Source organism: Orycteropus afer, unplaced genomic scaffold (assembly GCF_000298275.1).
Source record: "Orycteropus afer afer isolate SDZICR_OR568_19922 unplaced genomic scaffold, OryAfe1.0 scaffold00147, whole genome shotgun sequence".
NCBI lineage: Eukaryota > Metazoa > Chordata > Mammalia > Tubulidentata > Orycteropodidae > Orycteropus > Orycteropus afer.
The window spans coordinates 1558418-1573336 of NW_006921734.1; the positions used below are offsets into that span (position 1 = coordinate 1558418).

Below are 14919 nucleotides of genomic sequence, written 5' to 3' on the forward strand. Positions count from 1 at the left end.
TGAAACGAGGATATCATTGCTGATGTCAGATGGATCTTGGCTGAAAGCAAAGAATACCAGAAAGATGTTTACTTGTGTTTTATTGATTATGCAAAAGCATTTGATTGTGTACATTATAACAAATTATAGATAACATTGAGAATAATGGGAATTCCAGAACACTTAATTGTACTCATGAGGAACGTGTACATAGACCAGGAGGCTGCATGGTTTAAAATCAGGAAGGGAGTGTGTCAGGGTTGTATCCTTTCACCATACTTATTCAATCTGTATGCAGAACAAATAATCCAGGAGGCTGGACTATATGAAGAAGAACATGACATCAGACTTGGCAGAAGACTCATTAACAACCTGTGATACTCAGATGACACAACTTTGTTTGCTGAAAGTGAGGATGACTTGAAGCACTTAATGATGAAGATTAAAGACTACAGTCTGTGGTATGAATTACATCTCAAGAAAAAAAAAATCCTCACAACTGGACCAATAATCAGCATCACAATAAATGGAGAAAAGATTGAAGTTGTCAAAGATGTTATATTCCTTGCTTCTTCAGTCAACACCAGTGGAAGCAGCAGTTAAGACATCAGATGACATACTGCATTGGGAAATCTGCAAAAGACCTCTTTCAACTACTGAAGAGCAAAGATGTCTCCTTGAAGACTAAGCCTAACCCAGGCATGGTATTTTCAATTGCCTCATATGCATGTGAGAGCTGGAAAATGAACCAGGAAGACAGAAGAAGAGTTGATGCTTTTGAGTTGTGCTGTTGGTAAAGAATACTGAAAGTACCATGGACTGCGAAAAGAATGAACAAATCTGTCCTGGAAGAAGTGCAACTGGAATGTTCCTTGGAAGCGAGAATGCCCACACTTCATCTAACCTATTTTGGTCATGTTGTGAGAGGGGAACATTCCCTGGAGAAGGATATCATTCTTGGTAAAGTGGAGGGTCAATGAAAATGGGGAAGGCCCTCAACAAGATGGATTGACACAGTGGCTGCAAAGATGGGCTTAGGTGTGGCAAGGATTGAGAGCCTGGCACAGGATCCAACAGTGTTTCATTCTGTTGAACATAGGGTCGCTATGATTCAGAGCCACCTCGACAGCACCTAACCACAACAAAGTCTTTAAAGGATCACTTTCTTTCTGGCCTCAGATCTGAAAGATTCACCATTTTCCCACTACCTGTTGCCTTGGTCTTCAAGCATCCCTTGGTGGCCAGTAGCATGGTAGTTAGAAGATAAGCATGTGTTTATTCCACTGGCTGCATTCTCACAATGTCCTATCTAATAGCTCTGTACCTTATACAGACCTTTTCAGATGTTGAAACTAGAAATCTCACATGATGATTTTAAATATGGAGATATTTGAGGGCTGTGGGAACCAGTTGGCTATGCTTAGTGGCTGGATTCAAATGTGTTCATTGCAGCATGGTTAGCTCTGTCCATGGAGGCAACTCAACTGATAAAAAATAATCACTTTATGGAAGGACATTTTCAGTAAAAATGAAAATTCCTTTTCTTTCCCTCTGCATTTTCTCCTGCCCTATTACTGTTATAATCAGGGGTAGGAAAGCATTGGTTCAGCAGCTGGCTCATACAAGGCATTTAATGACTACCTATTGATTAACTGCCTGCTGAACTCAGTGACTGGAATATTCTCGGTGTGAGAATGAAGTCTAGCTCAAGAAATGCCTGATTTATTATTTTTCTTAATTCTACATTCTTGAAACAGTATGAAAAATGCATGTAACAAATGGCTGTAAAGGACACCATCCTTAGCAATCAAATCAAATTGGAGAAAAGAGGCTAGTGGGAGAAAAGATCAAATTCTAAGCTCAGTCTTATAGATGAGCAAGCTGTATTATATGTATGCAAATTGAAGTGTGATTTGGTTGCTATGTTGTTATTAGGTGCTGTTGAGTCAGCTCTGACTCATACCAATCCTTTGTGCAACAGAACAAAACACTGCCCAGTCCTGCACCATCCTCACAATCTTTGCTATGTTTGAGCCTGTTGTTGCAGCCACTGTGTCAATCCATCTCATTGAGTGTCTTCCTTTTTTTCCCTGACTCTCTAAATTTGCTAAACATAATGCCCTTCTCCAGGCACTGGCAACTTCTGATAGCGTATCTGAAGTATGTGATATGAGGTCTCATCATCTTCAAAGAAGTATTCTGGCTGTATTTCTTCCAAGACAGATTTGTTTGGTGTTCTGACAGTCCATGGTACTTGCAATACTCTTGCCAACACCACAATTCAAATGCATCTTCGGTCTTCTTTATTCACTGTCTAGCTTTCACATGCATCTGGAGCTATTGAAAATACCATGACATGCGTCAGGCATACCTCAGTGCTCAAAGGCACATCTTTGCTTTTTAACACTTTAAAGAGGTCTTTTGCAGCAGATTTGCCTAATGCAGTATGTTGTCTGATTTCTTGACTGCTGCTTCCATGGGCATTGATTGTGGATCCAAGTCAAATGAAATCCCTGACAACTTCAATTTTTTCTCTGTTTATCTTGATGTTGCTTATTGGTCTAGTTGTGAGGATTTTTGTTTTCTTTATGTTGAGGTGTAATCCATATGGAAGGCTGTAGTCCTTGATCTTCATTAGTAAGTGCTTCAAGCCATCTTCACTTTGAGTAAGCAAGATTGTGTCGTCTGTGTATTGCAAGCGGTTAATGAGTCTTCTAACAATCCTGATGTCATGTTCTTCTTCATACAATCAATGTTCTTGGAATCGTTGCTCAGCATACAGATCAAATAACTATCATGAGATCATACAACCCTGATCCTGCATTTTCTTCCTGATTTAAAACCACATGGAATCCTTTTGCTCTGTTTCAAAGACTACCTCTTGTTCCATGTACAAGTTCATCATGAGCACAATTAAGTGTTCTGAAATTCTCATTCTGTGCAGTGTTGGCCGTAACTTGTTATCATCCACACAGTCGAATGCCTTTGAATAGTCAATGAAACATAAGTAAACATTTTTCTCATATTTTCTGATTTCAGCCATAATCCATCTGATGTCAGCAATGATATCCCTTTTCCCATACCCTCTTTGGAATCCAGCTCGAATTTCTGGCAGTTCCCTGTTGATGTACTACTGCAACCATTTTTTTAATTATCTCAGCAAAATTTTATTTGCATGTGCTTAATGATATTATTTGATAATTTCCACATTCCATTGGATCATCTTTCTTTGGAACAGGCACATATGTGAGTCTCTTCCTGTCCTTGTCCAGATAGCTATCTTCCAAATTTCTTGGCATAGACAAGTGAGCACTTCCAGGGTTGCATCAGGTTTTTGAATCTTCTCATTTGGTATTCAGTCATTTCCTGCAGCCTTGTTTTCTGCCAGTGCCTTCAGTGCAGCTTGGATTTCTTCCTTCAGCACCATTAGTTCTCAGTCATATGCTTCCTCCTAAAATGATTGAATGCTGACCAATTCTTTTTGGAACATTTTACATATTCTTTCCATCTTCCTGTGATTTGGAGAAGACAATAAATCCCAGAAGGATGCCTGAAATATCACTATTTTAATTCCATTCCTTTTTTAAAAAACCTCACATTTTCATGATTAAAATGTAAATTACAGTTAGGCCTTTTGTAGCTCACTATGAATCAGTACCAAGACTGTTTCCAGGAGAGAATATAGAACAGAGTACAAAACTAGGTAGAAATAAGAGGAAATGGGTGGGTGCACATGCAGGACTCAGTTGAGTCAGAGACCAGTGAAATGGAGCAGCCCAGTGGCACACTCCTTGGCCCTGCATTGCCCAAAAGCAGCAGCAACTTTTCATCTTGAATATGTATTTTCAGACTTAGGTACTAAAAAGAACTTTGTTGAAAGAACGAAGGATGAAAGTCAGGTAAACTAGGATTTGTGTGGCTTCCAAATACTTATTAAACACATTGCTGAAACTCCTTGGTTGTATATCAGCTAGCTGGGGATTACATCTGAGGATTAAATTAGATTTATGTAGAATTTGAACTTCTTTATCAGTCTTGACTGCTGAAGAAATGGATTTCTATCCACAGCCTTATAGCCAGCCAAGTCATTTGACTTAATAAAGTATTTCAGAAGAGATTAAAGGTTCTGGGGTGATCAGTGTCTAAATCCCTAATCTCTGTATGCACATTTGATCATTTATTCAGCGTCATGACTCGTATCATCCTCAAGCATGCTGTGCCACTGAATGTTTCCTCTGACCTCCTACACAGACACTACCACCCCTACAATTCATTCAGATTGTCCTATTAGAAGTCAACTGAATATGGTACTCTAGTGATCAGATATACAAAGACCCGTAAGCCCCACAGATCACAGGAGTTGGAATTCAGTTTCCTTAGGTACACTCATCTTTATTATTGGAATTTATAGCTATATTGTTCACAGATGCCAAAATGTTTACTTGGAAAAGAATAGCATCTATAAAAGCTGTTGTTGCTCTGATTTTTAGCACAGGATACGTGAGACTTCTTTAAAATATCAAGAAATCAATTCATTGTAAAGACTTTCCTCCCATGCAAAGGGCAGTGGATTATTTAAAAGTCCTGGCATTCGAAGCAGCTGGAACTACTTTCTTTCAGTCGTTTATAAGTATTTTATGGATGTAACTCAAGGTGGCTCAATGACTAAGCGCTAGGCTACTAAGGGAAAAGTCAGCAGCAGTTGAAACTCACCAACCTCTCTGTGCTCTGTGGGAGAAGGAGGAGACAGTCGGCTTCCATAAATATTTACAGCCATGAAAACTCTAAGGGGCAGTTCTATTCTGTCCTATAGGATCCCTGTGAGTTGTAATCCACTTGACTGCAATGGGCTTGAGGACTCAAGTTGTATTTTTTATTGTCAGAAATATCACTTATAGCAGAGCCTAAAGTCCTTGGTGAGGCAAACAAACTGTGAAAGAAATCATTTGAGTCCTATAAAAGAAAGGGAAAAGGCAATGTAGCTCATGTGAAGTTTTATTTGTTTATTATGGGCCTTTAAAGAAGTCTGTTGGAATGGCTGAGTTTATGGTCCTATTTTGCAGTTGGTGGAAGTGAGTTTTGTGATTCTGTTTTGTGACTTCTGTACCTAAATCCACAGCATCTCTTTTTCCCTTTACCTATAGAATTTACTCCTTTGGATAGTATCAAATACTGTGTCACATGCTGGCTTGTTTTGCTAATTTGTTTCTATAAGTATTGTCTTTTTACTTAGATTACCTTGTTCTGTGCATTAGGAGTTCTGGTAGCATAGTGCCTAAGGCACTTGACTGCTAATCAAAAGGCTAGTGGTTCAAACCCACCAGCCACTCCTCGGAAGGAAGGTTGAACAATCTACTTTCATAGTGATACTGCCTCAGAAACCAAAGGAGGGGTCGCTATGAGTAGGGTCCGACTCCATGACAAATAACAACAACAACAGCATTCTGTGCATTCCACTTACTCTCCTCTATTCAGAGGACTGTTTCAGCTTGAGCACTCAGGAAGTTTGTTGATTGATTGACATCGTTGGTTGACACCCACATACAGCACATGGCTAGCTATTTATTCTATTTGAGTTAAGCAAAATAATGTTGGAATTCACTGAGAAACTAAACTATTGTTTGGGACTTGCTACATTTTATTTCTGATATAACATATATGTAAAACAATTGACATCTGTGCAAATGAAAAAAAAAGCAAACTACTACTGAGGATTTCCATTCTGATTCCATCAATGACCCTCATGTCTCAATTTAGGTGCTTTATGATGGAAAAGTATTTCGGTGCAATCTGTTATTATTTATTGAAGGGCTGAACATAACTATGAGTTAATAGATCTGAATTCCAGTTTCAATGCCACTACTATCTGCTGCTACCATCAGCAAATCACTCTTATTCTGTCTTCACTTTCTTCCTTTGCAAAACTGGCACAGTAGTAAACTTTTACAGCTTCTGCATGGAGTTATTTTATATGGATGAAAAAGGCAATTGAAACATTCTTGAAATATTGAAATAAGCCTTCTTTCCTTATACCCCAACTTAATATAATCATTGCATAATTTTTTTTAAAGTAATAGTCAAATAGAGCTGGGTTTTTAATGTTTTAGAAAGCTAAATGCTACAACTGTGTGGTTTCTAAAAGTAAATATAGGCTGCTCATTTTGTATGAATTCTCAGTATTGCCAACTGTTGTTTTCAGATAATGTTTTATCCATTAAGAATGTTTAAAAAGGAATGCTTTTCTTCTTCTTCTTCTTCTTCTTCTTCTTCTTCTTCTTCTTCTTCTGAGTGTAAAGCTGGTCATCATTTTCTGTGCAGTGTATCATTAATTCTGTTGCTGTCGAATCCATTCCAACTCATAGTGACCCTAGGACAGAGTAGAACTGCCTCATAAAGTTTCCAAGGCTGTAAGTCTTTACAGCAGCAGACTGCCACGTCTTTTCTTCTTGTGGGGTGGCTGGTGGGTGCAAATTGCTGACCTTTTGGTTAGCAGAGGAGCGCTTACTACAGCTCCAGCAGGACTCCTTAAGGTATCATTAGGCAATCTATCATGCGTCTTTTGTTCTGGCACTCATGACTTTCTTGACTTTACCTTCTCTCTCTTACAGTAGTCCCTTTCTCCCCTCCCATCTCTTGCTCATAGTTTTGCCCTTTTTTGTTCTCTTCTCATTTTTCCTCTTTGTCTATATTCTCCCTCCTCTACATCTGTTTTATGTATTTTACGTGTTACCTCTGTGCAAAGAGATTCCATAGTTGAGTTTCCAGGCCCACACTTACTGCTCAATTTCAGCGATGAATTGGAATTAAATATGAAGCCCATTGTTTAGACTACATAACATGGAGCTGCAACTAACATTAACCCAACTTAGAGGATACGTTGTTTTGGGGAAAAGGATAAGGAGTTTGACTCTGCAGTGCCTTCCAAATAAAGTCTTAATTCTTAGTCTTCAAAAAATTTGTCCTAACCTACTACTCCAGCCTTAACTCTCACTCTGTAATGCTCTGTAGGAACTTGTTGATTCTGCTCACAATTGTCTTGTTTCTAATCCTTTGATTTTTTTTTTTTTTTTTTGCCTCCACATTAACTTGTTGAAATACCACTCATCCTGAAATGACGTCTTATTCATAACAACTTTGTGGTTCTCCCAATTGCAAAATTTTTCCTTTCCTGGACTCCTTCCATTTTTTTTGTACCTTTTTTATGGCATCTAGCTGATTGTGGTTTTTTCACTACTATAGTTTTTGTTTGTTTTATTTTACTTCCTGTTCCTTTTTCTGTTAATAAAACAGTGTTCTTTTTCCAATTACCTTTAGATCGACTCTGCCTCATGGCACTATCATGAGTGTCAGAGTAGAGCTGAGTTCCATAGAATTGTCAATGGCTCATTTTTCAGAAGTAGATTGCCACAGCTTTCTTCTGGGCTACCTTTCTGTGGACTTGAACCTCAAACCTTTTGGTTATCAGCCAAGTATATGTTAACCATTTGCAACCCCCAGGGACTCCAGGTTGTGTTCTACTTATCATTTTGTTCACAAGAATGTCTTCTAGGAGGTTTATTGGGGGGGCAACAAAAGAAATCATAAAGAGTTTAATTAAATTGAATTAGGACACATTTTAGATATGGAAATCAAGTTAAAACTTTCACGGAACTAGACAAGGTTAAAGAATAAATTTCCTCCACTATTCGTATCTGAAAGAGTCTTTAAGTGTGACTAAGAAGAAAGAATGAGTCTGGTGGTGCAATTGATGGCCAAAATGATAACTGAAGCTACTAACCAAAAAGTTGGCAGTTTGAACTAACTCAGTGGTTCCATGGGAGGAAGAGCTGGTGAACTGTTTCTGTGAAGATTATAGCCAATAAAGCACTATGGGGCAGTTCTCTTCTGTCCCATGGCCTCACTATGGGTTGGAACTGACTCAACAGCATCCAACAACAATAAGAGGGAGGAAAATCAAACTGTATGGCTCATAAATGCTAGTGAGTTTTGAAAATCTATATTGCTAGAAATCAATAAGCAGCTATCACAGACTGTGGAGTCATGAATGCTGTTTGCAAATCTAAATACTCAATTTACTTGTTTGACACACAGGGCGTACATTTAAAGCTTATTGAAAGTCTACAAAACATTAAAAAAAAAAGTGCTCTAGGATTTGGGCAGGTTTAAAAAACAAGACATAAATCTTAAATGTTTGAGTAAAAACTTATATAACACAGTTTCCATAACCCTTTGTTTAGGGAAAAAATACAATTTGAACAAATATTTTCAAGTAGTGCTAGTGAGAAAAAATTAAACTTGACTAAGTATTTTAAAGGAATGTCAGGAACAGCTTTCTTTCTTTCTTCTTATTATTATCATTATTATTATAGCAAGAAGGGATCTTTCCTGAGAAATAACCTTTCTTCAGATTTTGACTCACTCCTAAGAAGGCCAAGTCTACACACAAAAAAATAGAGGTGTTAACATGAGCTCTCCAGCCCTTTAAAATTTCAGCCTCTTCATTTGCATTTTCCCTGCTTATTTGATTTACATTATCTATATTTTCTTCTTAGATTACTAAAACGGGAAGAAAGTTTCACATTCGTTCCTCGGTCCCGTGAAGATCTTCCAGACAACTTTCCAAAGGAAATCCCTGGGATCTGCTACTTCCTGGAGGTAAGGACTGGTCCAAAGCAGCCAAAGCCCTCTCTTTCTTCATCGAGGATAAGAAAAGTTTCCTACAACATTGGCACCATGTTCCTCCGGGAGACAAGCCTCTGAGACCTGCTGCAGATCAAAGACTCCTTCCTCCAAAAAGCACAAGCCCAGAACATGGGTCACAACAGGAGACGGGAAAGAGATTGCTTCTCTTTTACTGCTTTGTGGAGAAGCAGTGGCAACATTTCTGTTATGTCAGGCAATAATCTGAAAATGGAGGGGGATGACTGTCGATTAAAAACAAAACTAGAAGTCTAGGGAAATAAGTTGTGTCTATCCATCTAAGTGTTTTTGGTTATATACATACATAAATACATATAAATTACAAATATGGGCCCCTTTTGAGAACATTTCCAATAAATAGATTCCGAGTTTCTTTTGTTTGTCACACATACAGATATCTTTCCCTATATATTTGTACCACTTTTGAGAGCCAGTTTGGGTTATATATTCCTACGTTTAGTGAGTTGGTGGGTTTAGAATATTTTCTAATTTTTTGTTTTGTTCTGTTTTTTTAACAGACATTTCATACATATATCATTACAGTGTGGTGAACTTTCCAGCTGGAAGAACTATAACTCAAAATATTGTAGGAATATTACCTATTTTTATACATGTCTCTTCTTCTGGATAATTACATTTCACATGACATTATTAGATTTTCAGAATCTGCTATTCTATAGTTGGTATGTTATGTAACTGTAACCTATTAATCTAATATAGTTTCGCTTATTTAGAGAGATTAGTGCTTAGATTGAGAATACAAATAACAAAGGATTTCAGATGTCGAGAAGGCATTGTATGTCTGTCTGCTTAGTAAATATATCTTTTAGATTTAATTAATGTAGCTTGGGATCCAGAGTAAATGGAATTCCCTAGTAGCAGATATATCCATAACCAAAATTAAGAAAAGGTCTTTTTGCCATCTTCTAACAACATATCAGTTAAAATGAAATGTTTTGCTCCATTGGAACTTTTCAATTTAGTGCTTATAAATACACATAGTTTCTGGAACATAACCTGCATTCTGTTAAACGGCATCTTACTAAATGACAGGTTAGCACCCACTCCCCAACCTCCTTCCCTACTGATTCTTCTAAGGGATAGCTGCCACTTTGGGAACAAATTCCCGATGATACTGCAGTAGTGAGAAAGAGGTGCCACATTTTGCTGAGAATGTTGCTTCTTCTTGCATAACACAAAGCAAGAAAGATTTTGTATTTTATGACTTTGAGATGGAAAAGAAAAAAAAAAAGTTCTTCTGCAGTTTGATTGATGTGGCTTTTAAATTCGGTGAATCATCTTCATGAACTCTGAAGTAGGTCTAACCTTCAGATCTAGTAATCACCATAGTTACAGATAGGTTTCCATCGCATGTTCTCTGAAATGAAGATCTGTTTCCATTAATCAACAATGCATGGAAATATTCTCTCAGACTCACCCTGAAATCCAGAGCACAGTTTGTCCAGAGTTTTCACATTTGCATCAGATAGAAAACCTGCATTTCTGTTGAGGTTAATGAATTGGAAGCATTTGTTTCCTTGAAACCTTGGAGTGTCCATTTTCTTACTCCAGAAGGCATACTCAGCAGTAGCTGATGTCTACTGAATGCAATATATTTATTTATCTGGTCAGGGATTTTGGCCGCATTATTATTTGGTCTTGACATACTCAGCTAAGGAATACAACTAATTTCCAATGTAGTCTGTGAGGCTTAATCAATCTTTTAAAAACTCTAAGTGTGTGACTAGAAAACATTTATAGATATGCAAAATATTTGTTATAATTGTGATAACTTTGATAGTTATTGAGCTCTGTTTTCACTCTGGGGTGTATGAGGACGCTAGTGAGGCATTCTTCTTGTGGAAAAACAGGACTTAGGCCCTGAGCAGTCTAAATTCTTCTGTGTCGCCCTCTCCCCTGGGCCATGGTCTCTGTTTCTGGCATTTAGGGAATAGAAGCCAGGGTGCTTATGTGTAGGCTGAGGACAGGGCACTTCCATGGGAGTGATTCCTCAGAAAGGAATCTCTTCAGGAGACCTGGAGGTTAGCTCAGTGCTTCCTGAGGCTGGGGTGGAGAGGCCACCAGTGTGGACAGAACAGGCTAGGAGCACTCAGTCCTCACCCTGACATTCAGGAACCCCTTAGCTATGCTGATAACGCTGATGGGTCTTTTTTAGCACAGGAGCATGGGGAGAGAACCAAGCTCACTGAAGTTATTTATCCTTATTCTGAGCAGTAACTTAGAACTTAGTATGATATGTTAAATCAGTAAACATTTTGGAGATAACAATGTGTTTTTTTTTTACCCATAAGGCTGAAGGGACTTCCAGGAATCACACAATCTATTTCTCTGCTTTTTGTAAGGATTTGTCTAAGTAACTACACTAAATATATGGTTATTCTCTCTATACTTAATAATTTTTATGGAAACCATCCTTGGGAATCCAGTAATTGGTGATCAGGCCCCAGAGAAGAGTTGTATATAGTGCATTCTCTCAATTTGTCAGAAGAATCACACACTATTAGTTTATATATTTTACTTAAAGAAGAAATAGCCATTTATACTGTCACAAATGTCACTTTGAAGAATATTCCAGAGATCTATTATATACTACAGCAGGATCTAAACTTCAGTTTTCATGCAGCATAATCTAAATGTGTCTTTGAAGCTATAGTCTGAGGCAATGGTCTAATTTCTTGCCTTTTGCTACTTAGTACAGCTGATTATTATACTTTCACTATTGCTTTATGTGTTTGTAAGGTGGTACATAAAATGTCTCTTCATTCTAGCTGATGTCATAGGATTTAGAAGCTGTGATAAAGCATTATATTTTTATTGTATGGCAGTTTGTTTTACATAATCCAGTTATCCATCAGGAATTGTTACTATAAGAATGTGGTGCCATTCTGTGTTTCATTTGACCACTATCTAGACAGTATTCTCATTTACATTAAACTATTACAAACATCATTCATTTAAATGTATCAGATTAAAGAGAATTTAAACAGATGTCCCCTTGGAAATCAAATGATATTAATTGGGGGAAATGGATTTATTCCTAAAAGAAATAATTTTAGATATAATCTGGTGCCCATAGCTCCCCCATTTTAATGTTCTTTCGAACAGCAAATTTGAAAAAGCGACTTAATAAGTAGCCATCAGTAACAAAGCTTCACATTGACATCAGTATCATTTTGATAGAGAAAATATCATTGATTACAAATAAATCTGTTATCTAACAAAATCACAATCCCCCACTCTGTACTCAAAACATACTGCACAGGATCTGGTGTATGAACTTTAATAAATAGGTAACATTAGCCAATAGAAAAAATTTAAAAAAAAAAATCATACTCAGTGCCTCAGGAACACATTTACTTGGGTCTCTTAGCTTTCGGGTGTGATGTGGAGAAGAGGAAAAAGAAGCGGCTTCTAAATAACAGGTAACCCAACTATCTAAAATATGCTTCTATATTCATCCCTTCTTTTATATTTTAAATTATTTTGGGTTTCCCTTTTAGTCCCTGGTTGTGTGTGGAGTCCAGTGAGCTGTGCCCAATTGTCACTCTGAGACAGACAGTAATGGCTGAGGCTTGAGAGTGGGTTTGTGGGTTTAGCTCTTCAGATGTTACCTCTCATGGTCTCACACATCATCCTCTGGTCCAGTGATGATGGTGCCAGGAACACAGTGTTCCGTTGTGAAAGTGTATGCTTCTCTAGGAAAAACAAAGCCAAACAGAACAATAACAAAGTAAACAAAATTGCATTCACAGATGCAATGAGCCTTTTAATTTTACAAATTCCTTCAAAGAGTTCCAACAATAAAGCAAAATTAAATTGATAGGTAAGAAGGGAAAACCATAGAGAGTTTGGACAACCACTACACTTGGTGTTTTGTCAAGAATCATATTATTACTGATTGAAATAATATATTTGAAGCTGTGATGAAGAGGGATCTCTAGATTATGACCACCATTAAACATATTTATTGAGAGCCTTTGGGTTCCTGACTTACTGTAGACAAGTGTTGTGCATGATTAGCACAGAAATGGAAACTTCTGCCCATAGGCTTCTGTCTTTTTGTGAACTTTGAAGCTCTATTTAGCCCACTCCAGACCTTCTCCTACTCCATGATGTCATTAGAAACCATCTCAAACCAGCCCCATCAATCACCATTCTTTCTGTGCCTCTGAACTTGGCGTGACCACAGAGGGTTACTAATGTCTTTTTCAAGCAAATAAGAAGGCCCACAGCCCTGAGAAACAGCAAACTTCTGAAGTGAACATAACACTTCTCAGGTCTCCTGGGGTATTGCTCACACTTACAACTTTTCTAAGCTCTCCTTTCTTCAAAATACCGACTCCAAACACTCCACATAACATCACTGAATGTTCCTTTGGAATTATTTATACATGACCTTGAATAAGCTTTGGGTATACCACATACCTTTCAGAAAACAAAACCTAAAACCTCAAATCCAAGACCAGCCTTCATATTGCAGTCTGGTAATTTCTATTATTACAGACCTTTCACTAAATATTAAAAGAAAAAAAAAAAGTATGTAGTTTCAGAGGCTTTTGAAAGCATACCTTAGTAGATACAAACTGAATAACTCATGATGCATGAGACAGTGAATTAATAAAGTTTAATGTATTCTAGTGTATTCTAGTCTGAATGATAGCTTTTTATGGGCAGCTGTTGGCATGAATATACCCAATTCACAGCCAGATGATTTAACATACTCATAAATTGTGTTAACACAATTGAACAAATTTTATTGTTAAATGAGTATTTTGATATAGCTGTGGATGTATTTTTAAGATCCTCGTGGTGGAGAATAAAGAACAGACACTGATGTCATGTACAGGCTAACATAATCCTGTTGCAGTATATTGAGATAGTGTGCAAAATTCCTTCCTCACACTTGATTCAAACAATTGATACCTTTCTGTTTTCTACCTTTGTTCCTCCTTTCCTTCCTTCCTTCTTTTCAAAAGAAACAGTCATTCACACATTTTTAACAAAAAAGAATCATGGCTAATCTCACATTATGAAATAGTTTTATAAAGTAATGAGTGTTCTTAATTGGTGTATGTGCACGTGCATGTGTGTGTGTTTGTTGAATGTAGCTATTACATGATTAGAAAGAGTGTGACTTTTGGGGATGGCCTATGCGGAAGAAAACTAAAGTTCCTTAATATTTTAATATGTTGTGTGTAGGTCATGGCTTCAGTGAAGTGCCTCATAGCCATTCCATTCATGTTAAGAAATGATCTAGGTGAAGGGTTCAGCTAATTAACTTAGCAGTAGCTGGCTGTCTTTGAAAGAATTACATAGGAAGCTTTAGAAAATTCAAGTTACTGGGCTTTACCTTCAGAGATTTGGATTCAGTAAGTGGTCGGTGGGGCCTCGGAATCTGTATTTGGAGCAACAGTGTAGACAGTACTGATATTCAGCCAGATTGGAGAACCTCAGAAAAGTGCTCTGATAATTCCAATTACTGAAATTGTATTATCTCATTTGTAGTTATTTTGAAAAGTTAAATACTCTAGACTTCATAAGATTAGTTCTTTCATAAGTTTTAATTTTTATTTGGCTTCAAATTATGGTCTGCTTTTTGAGCATGAGTCTTTAAATTAGAGACAGAAGTCAGCACTGAAAAGCATGAGGGATGAATATTGCTCACTATAGGGCTATTAGGCATACTAGATGCAGTACCATTTTCTTATTTACTGCCAGAGTTGTGCAGTAAAGTTTGCAGATCCTCACCACAGAGGTATGAACTATGAACTTCTGGTCATAGAAGTAAATGTATTATGAAAGTCTTACTTCTGAATGCTTTGATTTTTATGTTACAGTAAGTCACCAACTTAATACTTAGTCTCACTCTGTACTTTTCACACTGAATTGTACATTCTTCTAAAAATGGTTTCCTAGCAATACCTTACAACAGCCTTTCAAGCAATAATTTAAGCCGTCATGATGATGCCATATGAAACTTGCACTTCTGTACCCTTCACAGAACCTTTGGGGAAATAGAGGCGCTCTTTACAAAGCAATAATATAGCTGGTGTGGACTTTTAAAGATAGACAGCATTCTACTATAGCAAAAGGAGCAGCAAGTGATGACTCAGATAACAAATAGCCGAGCAAATGACTAAGCCTATCATCTGCTCAGAAGTCATTCATTTGCAGCCATGCTATAAAGTAATTAATATACTCCCATCAGATTATCTTCAG

General features: G+C 37.3%; 1 protein-coding gene across 1 annotated transcript in view; it reads left to right on the forward strand.

The window, feature by feature from the left end:
• Nucleotides 1–8739, forward strand: part of GUCY1A2 (guanylate cyclase 1 soluble subunit alpha 2) — a 413092-nt gene extending 404353 nt beyond the window's left edge. Inside the window, exon 8 of the mRNA XM_042781668.1 lies at nt 8532–8739. Within this exon, the coding sequence (XP_042637602.1) occupies nt 8532–8739 (208 nt within the window). The remainder of the gene's footprint in view (nt 1–8531) is intronic.
• Nucleotides 8740–14919: the final 6180 nt, after the last annotated feature.